This window comes from Aspergillus costaricaensis, assembly GCF_003184835.1.
Source record: "Aspergillus costaricaensis CBS 115574 unplaced genomic scaffold BO79scaffold_17, whole genome shotgun sequence".
Taxonomy (NCBI): domain Eukaryota; kingdom Fungi; phylum Ascomycota; class Eurotiomycetes; order Eurotiales; family Aspergillaceae; genus Aspergillus; species Aspergillus costaricensis.
This window is the reverse complement of record NW_020291817.1, coordinates 10,765-29,384: the sequence shown is the minus strand read 5'-3', so window position 1 is coordinate 29,384 and position 18,620 is coordinate 10,765. Positions and strand designations below refer to the sequence as shown.

At 33.6% G+C, this 18,620-nt stretch overlaps 3 protein-coding genes across 3 annotated transcripts; 2 read left to right on the top strand and 1 right to left on the bottom strand.

The window, feature by feature from the left end:
• Positions 1-1,534: 1,534 nt before the first annotated feature.
• On the bottom strand, positions 1,535-2,771 carry BO79DRAFT_195392 (3-isopropylmalate dehydrogenase; the record flags this gene model as incomplete). The annotated part of the gene is made up of 3 exons (XM_025681131.1): positions 1,535-1,757; positions 1,806-2,231; positions 2,293-2,771. 3 exons carry the CDS (start codon positions 2,769-2,771, stop codon positions 1,535-1,537), a joined length of 1,128 nt encoding a protein of 375 aa, XP_025539028.1.
• A 1,114-nt stretch (positions 2,772-3,885) lies between these two features.
• BO79DRAFT_266167 (uncharacterized protein) lies at positions 3,886-5,725 on the top strand (the record flags this gene model as incomplete). The annotated part of the gene is made up of 3 exons (XM_025686940.1): positions 3,886-4,133; positions 4,203-4,802; positions 4,888-5,725. Exons 1-3 carry the CDS (start codon positions 3,907-3,909, stop codon positions 5,723-5,725), a joined length of 1,665 nt encoding a protein of 554 aa, XP_025539027.1. The 5' UTR covers positions 3,886-3,906.
• A 2,344-nt stretch (positions 5,726-8,069) lies between these two features.
• On the top strand, positions 8,070-9,685 carry BO79DRAFT_266160 (uncharacterized protein). The gene has a single exon (XM_025686939.1). The coding sequence runs from the start codon at positions 8,151-8,153 to the stop codon at positions 9,552-9,554; it is 1,404 nt and encodes a 467-aa protein (XP_025539026.1). The 5' UTR covers positions 8,070-8,150; the 3' UTR covers positions 9,555-9,685.
• The last annotated feature ends 8,935 nt before the right edge of the window (positions 9,686-18,620 follow it).

The window sequence follows — 18,620 nt, the reverse complement described above, 5'->3', positions numbered from 1 at the left end:
ACCCTTTCTAACAGCGTCGACGATTCTCTTATTGAAGCGTTAAGGAAGACCGCTTTATGGGTCCGCATGGTGTCTTGATATACATGAGACAACTCTTCTACATCTATTTCATGACCCAAGGTAGAGTGTTAATGAGTGTTATTCCGATATGTCAAGAATCCTGAACACCGTTGTACCAACGGCTATAGAAGTGCCTTCTCAGTATTCCCCACAAAGTCATATACGTCTTCACAAAATTTGAATGAGCCGGGGCCCAAAGAGTATTTTTATAGACGGGATACATCACCCAAGAATGAAAGCAGATAATGCGGCGAACTGAAACGATGGTTAAAGGGAGATAAAACCAACATCATTCTGAGATACTCCGCTTTTTGTCATGCGCATATTGCGCCGCCAACGGCGCCTCCAGAGGATGGACGGGGTTGCTTTCCAACACAAAGGGCTTGACGGGGTCAGAGCTCCCCTCTGTTGAATTATATGCTGGCTGCTGCAGATTACGAGGAATTCTGCCCCAGCAGAAAGGCGCCTGCTGTTCGGCGGTCTGACTTTCCGGGGCAGGCGATTCACGACCTTCGAGCTGAGCACAGAGTAGATTCTTCTTTGCCTCCATTTCACAAATACCGTACTGGGGTATCGATGATTTCAACGAGGTGATCGTGTGTACGATGGATAGCACCCGGCTTTGCTTCGTTTTCTGTTTTTGTCGGACGCGTGGTAACAACCGCACTTCGGTAGCTTATTCGTTGCTTGGATCTAGTAGAAGCCACTATTAGTTTACTGATCTGCTGATATAAGGAGGAATACTAGGCAAGGGTACCTGTATTTTCAGAAGTTGTTACGCAGCTTGCAGGATTCATGAGGGAGAGAGGGATGGGGCACCCCGGTCATAATCAGGTATAAGTAATCATGACGACTGTGCCCTTACTAATAAGGTCATCTGCTCTCCAGATTAAGAAATCAGCCGTCCAAAAACACCATATAAGTGGATGTTGAATTTCACCTCTCCGTAGAACCATGGTTCATCATAACTCTCCTTAACCGTAATATCTCGAAAGGACAGCAGCCCCGGGAAGATGCAATGCCATCTTAATCACACTAACAATTGCAGGCAACTTCTAAAAGGTTGTATATCCATTTACCTGATCCTATGTGCTTAGTGGGAGAAAGATAATTTATCAGAATATAGCTTCACATTACCGAAGCATCGTCGTGATTCACACCACCAGATCAGTTAGTCTCCACAGTCTACGTCAAACAATAAGAATGAGAGACAAAGTTAGACATCGAATGCCGCGGTACTCATGAAATCTTCTGTAACAATATCAGCGCCGAAGAAAGGTTATCATGTTTCAACGACTTATCCATCAAGACGGCACGCTCACCGCAGGACGGCAAAGGCCAACTACATATAGGAAAATGTTGCTAACTATATTGGTTTGGCCACTCAAAATATTCTTCTAGTGTCCAAGTGACCACTAACGTATCATTCGACATCAACACATATGATACTTCTAGCAAGTCTATGTATAACGCCTCAGATCTGATATTTCCCTTCCAGTGCAGCGACTACGGCGTCACCAAACTCTTTAGTGCCTGATTTGCCCCCGAGATCAGGAGTGCGAATTCCCTTGTCCAGAACAGCTCGCACAGCATCTTCAATCTGGCGCGCTTCGATCTCCATGTTGAAAGAGTATCGAAACATTAGGCTCACACAGAGGATCATCGCAGTTGGGTTTGCGATGTTCTTGCCGGCTATTCTTCAAGCTATTAGCAATAAAAGAAACAGGATATCAAAGAACACTTACGTCGGAGCGGAGCCATGTGTTGGTTCATATAGACCGCGAACTTTTTCCTTCTTGCCGGGATGAGGAAGACCATCCAAGCTAGCACTGGGCAGGACACCTAGTGTTCCAACTAGTGATCCCGCCTGGTCCGATATCATATCACCAAAGGTATTGTCCGCCAGAATCACACCGTTGAGGACTCGGGGCTCGGTAGCCATGATCAATGATGCTGAATCCGCGAGCTGGTGGATCAACCTCACCTGTGGATACTCTATTGAAAGGGTTTCCTCGACAACACGGCGCCACAGACGTGATGATGCTAAGACATTGGCTTTGTCAAGAGAAATCACGGGCCATGGTGGGTCATGCCGCAGGGCAAGCTCTGCAGCGAGACGAGCAATGCGTTGAATCTCAATAGTGGAATAGCCCCACTCATCCATCGCTGCACTCGTGTTACAGAATAAACATTAGCCACCTTCTACTTCCCACTCAGCGAGTTCAGGTTTACCGTAAATTGTCCTCCTCAACTTTTCTGCCAAAATAGGCGCCTCCACAATTCTCTCGCACGACTACAAAATCGACCCCCTCGATCACCTCCTGTCTGAACGGTGAAAAGTCCCTAGCAATTTCGCGGCTTGGAACTTCCACAGAGCACGGTCGCAAGTTTGCATAGATATCCATGATCTTGCGTAACTGTAATAGACCCCCCTCTGGGCCGTCAAGTCCGCGCCTGATGTGATCCCACTTTGGACCCCCCACCGCGGCGAAAAGGACGGCGTCTGCAGCAACTGCGGCATCTTTTACGGGCTGTGTAACGGATTGGCCATAGGTATCGATAGATATGCCGCCAATAAGTTCTTCTTGCAGATGGAACTGGACTGAGGCAGTGTTGAAGGTTCGCAGGACCTTTATGGCTTCGGCCATGACCTCCGGACCGATCCCATCTCCTGGGAGGACAAGAATGTTGTAGTTTCTTGAATCCGACATGGTGTTCGTAGCCTTTTTGATATGAGTGAGTAACAACCAGCGCAGGTGCAAAAGTCCTGAGATTTAGTAGAGCATCCCTCCCGTAGGGACGGTGATACTATATCCGTTCCGCGGTCGGAGATCAGGCCGAAAGTGCGGGGAATACCAACAACCGGCGTTCCCCCGATAATGACTATCCCTTTTCTTCGAGAGACATGGATCTGCTGCCAGTCTCTTCCCGACGAATATTAATCATCACAATGAATAGCCCTTCGGAAGATCGGGCTAAGAGAAAACTGGAGATTGTCTGGGAAGCTTTAGAACCGGTCTACCTAGTACACAAGATTGACTCAGACCTGGGGCACTATTTATCACTATAGCACCTCTCACACACATATTTTACACTGGGCTATTTTTATCTTTTCTCATTTTGATTATCTTGATAGGTCAATACTGATGATAGCAATATTAAGATCTAGGGATTAGCACAAACTATCTCAACTCTATTAGCACCTCCTCGCGTATCTTCTGCCACGATCTGTACGTATAGTCTACGGTCGACCGAACGTCTTCTCTCAGAATACCTTCATCTTCAAGGTACCCAAGCGGAGGCCAATACAAAAGTAACACAAGCGATATGAGAGGGAGGCACGGAAACCTCGACACGAAGGCCCGTCCGCCGCTAGGAAGGGCTAGGGCCAAATTAGCCTTGTCCTAGTCCTTCCCAGACGACCCATAGGTCTAATGGGGATATGCCTGTCCGCATATTATCTTTTCTTTTTTTTTCTTTTCTATTGAGACCACATGATGCCAATGAACTTGGGCCATAATAATCCACACTTATAGTGGTGATAGAGTAACAGAACCATGTAATATACTCTACCGTATACGATCCACCGAAAGCTATCGCGACCCCAGTTTCAGCTCCCGAGACTTACGTTTCGGCCGATTACAGCGCTAATGCAGGCAAGCTGCGCCATCATTTTGCCCTCTCAATGTAATAAGGGGGCTGTGATACAACTGTTTTCTGTGTTACCACCTTTGCCCCTTTGCGGTGCGGCACAAGGCTGAGCGAAGCAGCCAACTATTTGAACAATCACTCGCCTGCCTCCATATTCAAATAGCAAATGGAGATTAGCAATTTAACACCCTCAGCATGATTGCCAAAAGCATCTGTTGGCTCGTCTGCCTGCAATTCTTATACATCGTGCGCGCATTGGGGGGGAAATACGCCCCATTGCAAGCTCACACCAATGCTGACAAAGACGCCACCATCGCCATTAGACGGGCTCTACACGAGGCTAGAGGGACGACATACTCGATGAACCAGACTCTGTTGACCAAGAGTTGGGCAAATGCTACTATATTTTCCATCGGAGCAAGGTAATCAAACTAACTCCGCTTCCTCCACAATGCAAAGTACACACACTAATTCTGACGATCTTATCCTAGCACCGAAACTTCTGCTGGGTCAAAAAACGGGACAGTGAGCCTGCAATCTGGCCTAGAAATTGTTTGCAAAGCCTGCTATATAAATGGTACTGTTGGTGGCTATTTGACAGTCGAGGATGGGTTCAATGTCACCACGGTCGTGGATATCGCCGAGGCAGATATTGCGAATGTCACGGATTCTGCACTTTCTCAGCTAGAAGATTTTGCGCGTGAAGCTGCCCGCGATATTCTCGAGGACGTCTCCCAGTTCCAATTGATCGATATACCCGCTTGGCCGACATTGGATCTTAACTTCGATCTAGATGAGGCAAACGGATTTCCGGAAGTACATGCACAGGTCGAGTTCGATAGCTTGGAGCTCTATCTGGACCTAGATCTTCAGCTGTCGACCGGAGCTACCTACACACTAGACCTATTCACTTCCGAGACCCCAGCAGGAATATCGATTCCTGGTCTTGACGCCGGTGCTATATTCCAGGTTTCGCTTGTTCTAATAGCCCAGGCGGAAATCGAAATCGGCAGTGGAATCCACATAAAGCTGGAAGATGGTTTAACGCTGGCTCTGGAGTTGTTCAACAACAATGTGTCGAGTATCACCGTGTGAGTCACTCTCTATCACAAGCTGGGGCCCTAGGTGAGGTGGGCTTTTCTTCCCGGGTGACCAACACTAATTGACATGTTGTAGACCGGGTGGGCGGCTGGAATTTCTTCCAGTAACCGTCCAAGGCCATGGATCCCTCCGGGCCCTCTTACAAGTCCAAACAAGTATTGGTTTCCAGATATCAACCCCAAACTCGGTCTCCGTGTTCGAGTATCTCAGCTTTAGTGCAGGGATTGGAGGGGAAGTGTCCGCGTATGTGGCCGACTTTCTGTTGCAGATCGACGCTTCTACAAGCAATGATGCCCACTGCGGCTTTGAAGCGGTTGCAGAGTACACCCTTGCTGTGGGTGCTGCTGCGGGGGCGACAGTTGCTGTTGATACATACCAATGGGGCCCCACGCCCAACACCACCGTGCCAGTGTTCTACACAACGCTGGATAGTATTTGTGCCGGCTATAAGACATCTCCGCCGACCATAACACCCTCTGCCACCCTTGGACAGCGAGACGATCTCGTCACTACTACAGTATCTACCTCAACGACGTATACTATTGTTGACTGTTCATCACAAGGGCTCATCAACTGCCCTGTCTATCTCCAGCGTACGACATCGGTGAAGAGCACTATGACGACTGTTCTCACAGTCGAATCGGGCATAGACGCCACATACCCTGCAAGCACCTTCTCATCCTTGACCAGTGCTATCCCTTTTGGAAGTAATGCTCGCCGACTGGGTTCTACATCTGGAACACCGGTATCCTACGTTCCCCCAACTGCGACCGTCACTAGTAACGCGGATCCCAATACTGATGATGAACACGACCACAACAACTATCATTCCAATAATCACAAACTGATTATCGGCTTGAGTGTGGGACTTGGTTTCCCGGTCGTCGTAGCATTGGCAGCTGTCCTATGGTAGGTTTACCATTTCATTAGGTTTCGCTCGACTCGAAGTCAAAGGAACTGACATATATAGGTGGTTTCTGAGTCGAAGAAATAAATACTCGGCAGTACCGCAACCTGATCAAATAGCTCGTTCTTCCAGTCCGGATAAAGACGCAAAGCTACCACAAGCATTGGTGGCTGCTACTACCTGATGGCAAAGGCTAAGAAGACGGATTACTTCCATTCCGTAAATGAGTATAGCTTTCATAGTGCAGTACCATGTCTGCCTTTAGCACGTCATATCTGAAGCACGTCACCTTTACCCAACAGAGAGATCAATTGTATCTTTAGAATTGGATATAGTCAATCTGAAGCAGATGCGGGCACGCTTCACGATCAGCGTGCTCGGGATACTTGAATTTTATTAAGATACCAACTATAAAAGTTCCATAACAAGATGATACAACGGGTTAGCTTTTGAGTCTGAACCCCTACCCGATTGTCTTCCGAATACATCTTTCTATCTCGTACAGATATCTGCTAATCTTCATCAGCAGAGCTGACACATAGAGGATTCACTATCCTGTCAAATAAGGAAATTCTTAATAAATCCTAGGTATTGTGATTCAACAGTATTGGATTCGCGATGCAAAAACGCTGTTTTGCTTCAATTTTACGTTGAGTGATTCTGCACAACAGAGCAACGAAAAACAGTGGTGAGCTGCTGGGTTGTTTATCCGGTAGGTAGGTACGTTATCATAATTCGAAGCGATTCGGAAACGCCAGGAACCAAATATCTATTTCAAGAGACTTTGAAGCTGGGGTAGTGCCTCGCAGGCCTTCACGGTACACCTACGTTGTACTTGGCTACAATCGAGTTAGACGCCCGTTATGGACATTGGAAACGTGGTCATAATCATAGAATGACTCGGGATACCTGTCTGTGACAAGTCGCAACGCACAACTGGTCTCTAACCTGATATTAGGGTAGGTTCATTTCAATGTGGCACGCCGAGCAAGCAGGTCAGCTAGAGAGGAAAGTTGCACTGGCTAGGAAGAGCTTCAGTATCATTTTTGCGAAATTCGATTCCTTCCAGTTACCCAAACCTGATGTTTCATGTTCACCAGTCTTTACACCAATCTTTGGGATATTAGTCGTCTAATTGTAAGAGATCACTATCTTATATCTATCATAACAAGCTGGAGCTAGCTCTCTATGATCTCATGACTCCTATGACCACTACAACTCATCGTCCTGATGGTTCGACCATGATAGCCTAGCTATCTTATTAAAATACTGTAGTAACTTAGCTATAGTGACAGATTATTGCCACTATATTGAAGTATTTACTGAGCACGCCCCTTGTGCAAAGGGGCACATATGTAACGTCATTATATATCATGTACTAGATGTCGCAAGGTGGATTATTGAAGATATGTGTGAGAAAGAGCTGAAGTATATCTAAAAGAATCAGTGCCAGGTTATGTGAATGTTTTTTGGGGGTTTCTGAGACATAGTAATATTCCTTGGGAGTATACAAGATAATCAAAAATGAGGAAGAAATAAAAATTATAGTAAGCAGAAAAGAGAAGAATAAAAGAAAGGAAAGTAAAGTAAAGTAAAATAAGAGAAAGGAGGGAACGAGAGAAATCGAAAACGAGACAATGGGATGATAGATGGAAACGGAAAGCAATTGGGGAAAGGGAACCGAATGATGAGGACAAAGCGCATGATCATCATCAATCCAATTTAGTAAGATATTCTACTGATTTTATTTGAACTATAGCATGTATCAGTACCAGTTAACCGGTGGTTTTTTCATCATCATCATAACATGGTCAAATTACTTGAATATATATTTATTACTTTTACTTGATTTACTGTGTATCCATAGTGGTGAACATAATAAAGCAATGCATGCTTCTAATAGAATAGACTCATCTATGATAGTAACTTGAAACGATCAGGATAATGTACAGAATACATTACTGAAGTATTATAATTAACGATCACACGGAATCTTAACTATTTCTGACAAAATACTGAAATTTACTTTTGCTGCCTGACAAGTCCGCCTTACTAGTATTAACTAGCAGGGGTCCGTAGATCTAGCAACCTTTTATATCTGAGCAGCAGCTCAAATATGCAGTGAGTCGCTTTCTTCTTTTTTCTATTCTGTTAACCCCCAGTTAGTTTCTCATTCTGTTAGTCTGCGAACACTTCCAATTGTTGCAACGCTGCCGGTAGATGCTTTTCTTAAATCAGACTAGATTCGGTCACGTGAGGAAGCATGAGAGACGGAGGTCTCGCAGATCCATGGGATACTTAGTTAGCCGACTGGCTTGCCGCTGATTAACCGCCGTAGACAAAAGAGTCTTCCACTTACACCAATCAGCGAAAGCGGCATTATCTCCTCTTCTTTAACTATCACTGCCTTTTCGTCAACCCAGGGAAAGTGATGGCCAGAAACAAAAATATACCGCAGGTCACGCGACAGCAATGGACTGCTCAGATGTATCTAGACCATGCATACCAGCCTGCAGCTCTGCTAGTCTACAAAGAAACCCCACCGGAACCTGAGGCGATACAACCAGCCTTCGCAATTCAGGTCTATACGACTGTTGCCCTCAATCAAGATAATGTCCTCATCGCCATATGCCAATACTTGTCCCGTGAAGTCTTCACCTCACCCTGGCCGTCGTTCGAAATCTATTGCACCCCACGAACTGACGTATTCGCCTGCGTGGAGCATCAGCGGCGTGAGATATTCCATCGCAAGGGCATCTCACCATCTCGAGATGATGGTCTCCTCCCCGGAATTGCCAAAGTCGTCCTCAGCAGAGAAGATCAGCAGTTCCAGGGAGTCATATTAGTCATTACCTCCTACAGCTTCCGCGACTACCCGCATTACCCCGACCATGAAGCCGAAACTGGACCTTTGTACGTCAACTTCGACCGCTGTTTCCCGTACCAGGCTCGCGTCGACCTGCCTTCTCCGAAGCATGACGACGAAGACGAGGGATGGGAGGAGGAAATCTGGCCGGAACGGGAGGAGCTTGTGGTCCGCAAGTGCCGGAACATCTACCACGTCCGTCGAGAGTTGGCCTCCCTTCACTTCCGAAGTCAGCGTCATGATGTGTTTGAGGATTACGTGTATGATTATGGCCTGGATGAGGATGAGGGCGATCCTAACAGGCTGGTTCAACCGCCTACGCCGGAGATTGTAGAGGAGTGGCAGCGCAGAGCCGACTCACTGCCCGAGGAGATTGCTGTTGTCCAGCCATCTCCCGACAATGGCGTTGTTGTCATGACTTCGGGCGCTATAACTACCTCGGAGCCAGAACTCAGATATATCATATACGTGACCTTCGCTCACAGAAACGAAAATCACCTGACATTACAGACGATCGGTCGCGCTTTTACTACCGCGATCTTGGAAAATGTCCCTGGACAGAAGACAGTACACTTTGAATTTCATTCGTCTCCAAATCTGTCATTGGGCGCGGCTCTATCGTCTCATCGAGAGTTGATGAAATCGCGACCAGATGTGGGAGTGGCCGTGGCCCAGCCAACTTCAGGGCAAAGGGCCCGCAAGTTCCCACAAAAGGGGTACAATCGCGGCCACCCAAGTGACAGGGAACCTTACCAAACTTTTTTTGTGATCCTTGACCGCCCAGACTTCCTCACCGGGCCAGGGGTGTTGTTTTTCTTGACCGATGGAGATGAGATTACCGATGAGGCGATGCAAAACGTCTACAACTTATATGGAGAACGTAACCAACCAAGAGATTATGCGATGTTTCGGGTTTGGCGCAGTGTGGGAATCCAAGAGGTGGCGCGGAGACTCGCAATAGTCCATTGATATTGGTGCGATGAGCTGCCCTGTAGTCACAGTTCACCATATTTTGGTCCCCCTTGATCCTGAATTTTGAGCCGGGATTTCCGATTAGTTTCGCACTTGGTGCCACGTCTGACAGGAAAAACAAGTAATAGTAACCACGACTATACAGCTTGATCTACATAGATCAAAACCCGGCTAACCTATGCCAACCGAAGCAGTGCGTTGTACTTAGGCCCCACTGGTGCAGCACTAGCGTAACCATTGGAAATAATCAACTGAAACCCACATTAGGAATATTTAAAGCCTAAGTAAAGTTAAATATCACGTCCCAATAGTCTCGAACAACTTTACTTTGTCGAGATAGTCTGTCGCTTGGGTAAGTTGTATCACACAGGAATCTTGACCTGGCCCAACCCGCGGGCCAGGCATGTGGATTATCATATATTCGGTTATGTTAGTCGACGCCGTAGCCACAGTATCTCAGCTAAGCGTTTGAAGCTACTCTTCTGCCCAACCAGGGTACCAAGACGTTGGATTCGATTTTCTCCATATGTCGTTTCTAGTAGGGAAATTGTCACAATGGGATAACAGTCAAATGATATCTGATAAATTTTTAAATAGTATCATTTAATAGGGCTTTCTATAAGAAATACAGTAATATAACTTCTGCCTCTTTATTCAATTGTTCTATAGAGTTATAAGTATTTAAAGATAATAGTATATACTTCCGAATTCAGTTAGTATATGTAATAGAAATTTAATCAGATTAATATATATAATAGAAATTTAAATTAAGTTAATATACTTTTCCACAGGCATTAAGTCTAATTAAGTTTATAAAATATTATAAAAATAAATATTACAGTAATAAGTGTTACTCTAATAAGTATTATATTTATAAATATTATTTTAATAAGTATTATATTAATTAATATATTAATATATCTATAGATTCTAAGAATCTTAATCCACCTGGAAAAATCAAATCAAATATATTTATTATTTAATAATATTTACTATGCTTAAGTTATATATCTTTAAAAGATATTTCTTTTTATAATATTAATATATAATAATTTATATATATACTAATAGCCAGTTATAAAAAAATAAAGATTATATTCTAGCCTACAGACTGTAAAGATAATAATATTATAAAAATAAAATAAAAATTTAAAAAATAATATTATATTAATTTAATTAAATATGTATGATTCTATTAAGCTAACAGATAATAGAAAAAGACAATATAATAATTAATAATTTTCTTATAGTTCTTGTACTCAGATAGTATTCTTTCTAAAGAAAATATAAAGATTAATATATAAGCTAATATTATATTTATTTATAATATTATTCTTTTTAATATATCTAGTTCTCTCATTTCTCTTATGGCTGGTAAGGTACAAAAAAAGAAAAATTATTAAAAAAATAAAAAGAAAGAAAGATAATTTATTTATTATTATATTTTAATCTTTATAATTTTATTAAATTACTAGATAATAAAGTAGGTAATAGTTATTATATTATAGAAAGCCTTTATATAACAGGGACTCTCTACTTTTTTAATATATCTTATTCTCTTACCTCTCCATACAGGCAGAGATTATGGGAGAAAAAAAAAGAAAAAAAGATAATTTTATTAATATTTAAACTCTTATAATTTTTATAGAAAATAGATTATAGAGTAGATAATAATATTTTTATAATACTGAGAGTTCTTTTTCTTATTACAGAGGCTCTCTATCTTTTTAATATATTTTATTAGCTTGTTTCTCCGTGCAGGCAGAGATTATAAAAAAAAAAAAAAAAATTCTATTATTACTTAAATCTCTATAATTTTTATAGAAAATAGATTATAGAGCAGGTGGCAGAGCTCTTATAATATTAAAAATTCTTTCTCTTATTACAGGAGTCTTTTATTTTCTTAATATATTTTATCAGCTTATCTCTCTATACAGGTAAAAATTATAAGAAAAAAAGAAAAGAAGAAATATAATTCTATTATTACTTAAATCTCTATAATTTTTATAGAAAATAGATTATAGAGCAGGTGGCAGAGCTCTTATAATATTAAAAATTCTTTCTCTTATTACAGGAGTCTTTTATTTTCTTAATATATTTTATCAGCTTATCTCTCTATACAGGTAAAAATTATAAGAAAAAAAGAAAAGAAGAAATATAATTCTATTATTACTTAAATCTCTATAATTTTTATAGAAAATAGATTATAGAGCAGGTGGCAGAGCTCTTATAATATTAAAAATTCTTTCTCTTATTACAGGAGTCTTTTATTTTCTTAATATATTTTATCAGCTTATCTCTCTATACAGGTAAAAATTATAAGAAAAAAAGAAAAGAAGAAATATAATTCTATTATTACTTAAATCTCTATAATTTTTATAGAAAATAGATTATAGAGCAGGTGGCAGAGCTCTTATAATATTAAAAATTCTTTCTCTTATTACAGGAGTCTTTTATTTTCTTAATATATTTTATCAGCTTATCTCTCTATACAGGTAAAAATTATAAGAAAAAAAGAAAAGAAGAAATATAATTCTATTATTACTTAAATCTCTATAATTTTTATAGAAAATAGATTATAGAGCAGGTGGCAGAGCTCTTATAATATTAAAAATTCTTTCTCTTATTACAGGAGTCTTTTATTTTCTTAATATATTTTATCAGCTTATCTCTCTATACAGGTAAAAATTATAAGAAAAAAAGAAAAGAAGAAATATAATTCTATTATTACTTAAATCTCTATAATTTTTATAGAAAATAGATTATAGAGCAGGTGGCAGAGCTCTTATAATATTAAAAATTCTTTCTCTTATTACAGGAGTCTTTTATTTTCTTAATATATTTTATCAGCTTATCTCTCTATACAGGTAAAAATTATAAGAAAAAAAGAAAAGAAGAAATATAATTCTATTATTACTTAAATCTCTATAATTTTTATAGAAAATAGATTATAGAGCAGGTGGCAGAGCTCTTATAATATTAAAAATTCTTTCTCTTATTACAGGAGTCTTTTATTTTCTTAATATATTTTATCAGCTTATCTCTCTATACAGGTAAAAATTATAAGAAAAAAAGAAAAGAAGAAATATAATTCTATTATTACTTAAATCTCTATAATTTTTATAGGAAATAAATAATAAAGCAGGTGCTAGAGCTTTTATAATAATAAAAGTTTTTTTTCTTATCATAAAAGCCCTCTGTCTTTTTAGTATACTTTATCAGCTTATCTTTTTAAATAAAAGAGATTATATAAAAAAAATAATCTTATTATTATATTTAAACCTCTGTAATTTTTCTGATATATATATATAATACTGGAAGACTTCTACCTGCTTAATATACTTCATCTTTTTAGCTCTATTTATATTATAATAATCATCTTTAACCTCTATAATTTCTGTAGAAAATAGATTATGGAGCGGATACCAGAATCTTTATAATACTAAAAGCTTTTCTTTTTATTACAGGAGTCCTCTGTCTTTTTAATATACTTTATTAGCTTATTTTTCTATACAGACAGAGATTGTGGAAGAAAGAAAAAAAAAGAAAAATAATTTTATTATTACTTAAACCTCTATGATTTCTATAGGAAATAGATTATAAAATAGGTGGCAGAGTTTTTACAGTATTGGAAGTAGAGTGGTTATACCTGACCGTTATACCTTAACCTAACCTTAACTGTAACCTGACGGTTAGATTAAGGTATAAGAATTCTCTTAACTATATAGTTAAAAGTAGATTTTAGTTAAAAGATTACTTTAATTAATCTTAATTACTGGTTAGAAAGATTAGATATATTTAGAAAATTAATAATTACAGATTAATTAGTAATTTATACAGAGTCTTTATAAAAATAATATACTAGTAATAATATATTTTTAATTACTGTATTATTAGAACAGGTATTAAATTAATTATTAATTAATAATAATTTAATTTTCTAGTTAACAGCCAGTAGTCTAGTTACTTCTGTATTAGACTTTTATAGATAATACTAGAAATCTGAATATAATTAGATTAGACTACTAGAAAAAAATATATTAATTATTATTTAAATTATTCTTTATATTATTCTGGTCGGTGGTTATGATAATAAAGAAATTATATAATTTAAGTATTTATTTATATCTGGATATGTATGATATTATTAAATTAAGAAAAAGCTAAATCTTCTTTTTTTAATAATATTTTATTTTTAGAATTATTATTAAGATTATTTATATTCTTATTTTTATTAATATAGAAAATTATTATTAGCTTATTATCTTTTCAATCCTTGGCTGTGAATATAATAGAATCTAAAAAAAAATTATTAAAAATATTCTAATATTTTTTAATAATAGTAAAGTGATTAGTATATATCTGGAGTATAAAGACTTTAATAATCTTAGAATACAGATAGTTCTAGTAATAATAATAAATATTTTAAAAATTATTAAAAAGATATTTAATACTAATTTTATTAATTATAATAATTAAAAAGTCCCTAGCCATGTAATAAAGAATAAAAAATTAATTATAATAAGATTTTTAATAAATAAGAATATTAGAGTATCCAGTAATTTCTAGATAATTATTAATATAAATATAATTTTAGAAATAATTAGTTTATTATTCCAGTCTTTAATAATTTATATATTTTTAATATTAAGATAAACCTTAAGCTCTTTAAATATTACTGTAAAAAATAAGAATTTTTAATACTTTAAAATATTATAAAAAGTTTTATCCAGATCTGAGAGTATACTAGAGACTAAAAATAGTATATTAATAATAGAATTCTACTAGTAGTAAAAATAAAAGATTTTTTTAAAGATAATTTAATATTTAAAATATTAATTAGTATTATTATCTAGCCAGATACTTTTCTTGAATTTTTTAAGTTTTAATATAGGATCTAGAACTATTATAATTATATAAATATAATTTTTAATCTGGTAAATCTAGTAATAATATTTATAAAATTTCTAATATATATTTTCTAGACTTTAGAGAATCTTTTTCTTTTAGAATATCTATTTTTATACTAGCTAATTAATAAACTAATTAAAATAATTAAAGAAATTATTATAAATATTATAAATCTTATAAATTATAGATTTATTATTCTCTGATAGGCAGGAGATGAAGAGAAAAAAAAATATAAAAATTTAAATAAATATTCTAACTACTTTTATTTTATTAAAGTAGAATAAAGATGATTAATATTATTATAATTTTAATATTAGATAAAGTTCTTAATAGCTGGATATAGTTTAATTATATAATAAATTATAAAATAGATTAAGTTCTATTAGATTTTGTAGTTAAGAAAAAGATAATATATTAAAATAAATTTTAATTATTAAATAAGCTGAAACTTCTTCTGGTATTAAGAATTTATATTTATAAAATATATAATTTTCTAAATTTATAATCAAGAATCAGAAAAGTAAATAAGAGATAATAAATAAAGTATAAAAATTATCTATAAAAATTTTCTATAAATAATTTTTAGAATATTTTATATAAAACTTTTATAAATAACTTTTAGATAATTCTGCAGAAGACTTTTATAAATAATTCTTATTATATATTTTTTTAATTATCCAGGAGATTCTGGAAGAGGTCTTTAGTTTTTTATTATTATTTTTTTATATATATTTAATAGCTTTATTAGCAGCCTTAATTTAGAGTTTCTGAAGAAAAATATTAATAGAAAATTAAATAATATAAATTAGATAGAGGATATAATACTGGCTTTAAATAAATTTTAATAAAATTAAAATTTATTAAAATATTATAGAGATAGGTATTCTAGCTAAATTAAATCTAGAATTCTGATATAATAGTACTGAATATAATATTATTATTATTAATATTATTAGTAGTTATATCTAATAACTAGTAGATAAAGTAGTATTTTTACAGGATTTCTAAGATAATTTAAGCTAGATTCTTATTAGTATAGAATCCAGATACCGGTCAGAAACTTAATAAAATCTTATAGTAATTTATATTTTCTATCAGAAAATATCTAGTTAAAATAAGAAATATTTTTTAATTTAAATTAATTTAATAATTAATTATAATTAATATACACCTGCTGTCTAAAAACTTTAATAATAGCTGGATATATATCTTCTCTAATAATTTTAAGAAATATTCTTTAATTTGTATCTAATAAAGAAAAATAAATATTTAAAAAAATATTAAAGCAGTAAGATTAATTATTTATTTAAATTAAATATATTTAATAATATAAAATAATAGATAACAGGTAATAAAAAAATATAATATTTAATTAAGAAAATTTCTTTTATCATAAATAGTGGGAGTCTAAAGATAATATAATAAATATTAATAATAATAATCTACTAGAGGGCCTACTTATAGAAATATTATTAATAATTATATATTTATAATAATTCTTTCTCTAGTATTTATTTAATAGTTTATTTAGAAGTATGCTAGAATATTTATTTTTTATAACTTTTATAAAAATAATAATTTATAAAACTAGTTTTAAAATTATTAACTATTGGATGCTGTAGAATATATAAGTATATAATATAAAAAATATAAAAGATATTATTAAAGAATAATATATCTTTTTAAAAATAAGTCTATATTATTACTGTCTTTTCTTAATTAAAGTAAAAGAATAGTTTCTGATCTTATATATAAGCCTAATTAAAAGTAATTATTTTCTACTAGTTATAAAAGATAAGAATCTTTTCCGGAAGAGCTGGATATAAGATAATTTTTTAATTTCTTATAATATACTTGATATTAAGATTTAAAAAAAAAAAATAATATAGACTAAAAAATTACTTTTTATCCAGTTATTATTATAATTTATAAAGATCTGTGAAATAGAGAAAAAAGATTTAATAATATTTTTTAAAAATAGATTTAATAATAATAATTAATTTATAATAAATTATTTATCTATACAAGAAATTAAAGAGAGTAAAGAATAAGAAAAACTTAATTAATATAATATTATTTTACTTCTAAATATATATTAATATAAATATAATCTATTATATTTATATATATTAAAAATATTTAATAATAATAAGTTTTTATTAAAGATATTTTCTAATCTTATTTATAGATGAGAGTTTGCAGTATCTAGTAATTATTATATAGAATATCTCTGATATAATAAATAATTAGGTTTTATTAAGTAATATAAGAAAGAGTTTTATAAAGATATTCTATAATTATTATAATAATATTATTAGTAAAGTCTATAAAAGTCTTTTATAGATTTTACTTAGAGAATATTGCTTAAATCTTTATATTTATAATTAATAAATTATAAAAAATACAGATTTCTAGATAAATTAAGTAGGCAGAATTATATAGAATATTATAATTAAATAATATAGATAATTTATAATTTTTAAATTTATTATAAATACTTAGACAGCATTTTAAGTATATAAAAAGAATAATAAATTTATTTATTATTATATAAAATAATTTTTAGAGAGATTTACCAGCCTGGGGGGTTAATTTAGAGAATATTAATAATTTATTAATAATATATAACTAAAATAAAGCTGTAAATATATATATTTATTATTATTTTATATTATAAAAATAATTTTTTTTTATAAATTTAATTATTACTACCACCTGAGATAATATCAGGTTAAATAAATAAGAATAGATAGAGTATATTATTTTCTTTTTTCTAATTATTTTTAGAATTAAGAAGATTAGTCTTGTGTTAATTATTAATAAAAATATAAATAATTAAAATAAATAATTATTAATTTAAGTATATCTTATCTATATTAAGGCTTAAAAGAATATAGTAAGTAGATCTTAATATTAAAAATAATTAAAATAGTTAACTATCCCATTTTTAGCTGTTCCGTGATTAGATATAAGAAAATCTTATATCTAACTATTAACCTGACAGCAGGTATAAATTTTTCCATTAACCTACCCTACCCTGGCTGTTAACCACTCTAATTGGAAGATTTTTTTTTATCTCTGCAATTCTGCAGAAAATAGATGGTAGAGCGGGTGCCAGAGCTTTTATAATATTAAAAATCCTCTCTTTTATTACAAGAATCCTCTGCTTTCTTAATATACTTTATTAATTTATTTTTCTGAGTAAGAGAAATCATATAAAAAAAATAATCTTATTATCATATTTAAATCTTTGTAATTTCTTTGATATATATATGACAGCAGCAGCTATTACAGTACTAGAAGACTTCCATCTGTTTAATATACTTTATCATCTTATTTTTCTGAGTAAGAAAGCCATGTAAAAAAGATAATTTAAGATTATATAAAGAAAATAATTCTATTATCATATTTAAATCTTTATAATTTCTCTGATATATATATGGCAGCAGTAGCTGTTATAATACTAGAAGATCTTTATCTGCTTAATATACTTTATCATCTTATCTCTCTGAATAAAAAAGGTTATATAAAGAAAATAATCTTATTATTATATTTAAATCTTTATAATTCTTCTGATATATGTGTGGCAACAGTAGCTATTATAATACTAGAAAATCCTTATCTGCTTAGTATACTTTGTTATTTTATTTTTTTAAATAAGAAAAATTATATAAAGAAAATAATCCAAGATCATGTAAAGAAAATAATTTTATTATTATATTTAAATCTTTATAATTTTTTTAATATATATGTGGCAGCAGTGGCTATTATAATATTAGAAGATCTTTATCTATTTAATATATTTTATTATCTTGTTTCTCTGTGCAGGCAGAGATTATAAAAGAAAGAAAAAAAAAGAAAGATAATTCTATTATTATTTAAATCTTTATAATTTTTATAAGAAATAGATTATGGAGCAGGTGGCAGAGTTCTTATAATATTAAAAGATCTTTTTTATTTTTATAATTCTGCAGGGAATAAATGGTAAAATAAGTATTAAAATTCTTATAATACTAAGAGTCTTTTCTTTTATTACAGGAGTCTTCTGTTTTCTTAATATATTTTATTAATTTATTTCTCCGTGCAGGCAGAGATTATAGAAGAAAAAAAAAAAAAAAGATAATTTTATTATTATTTAAATCTCTGTAATTT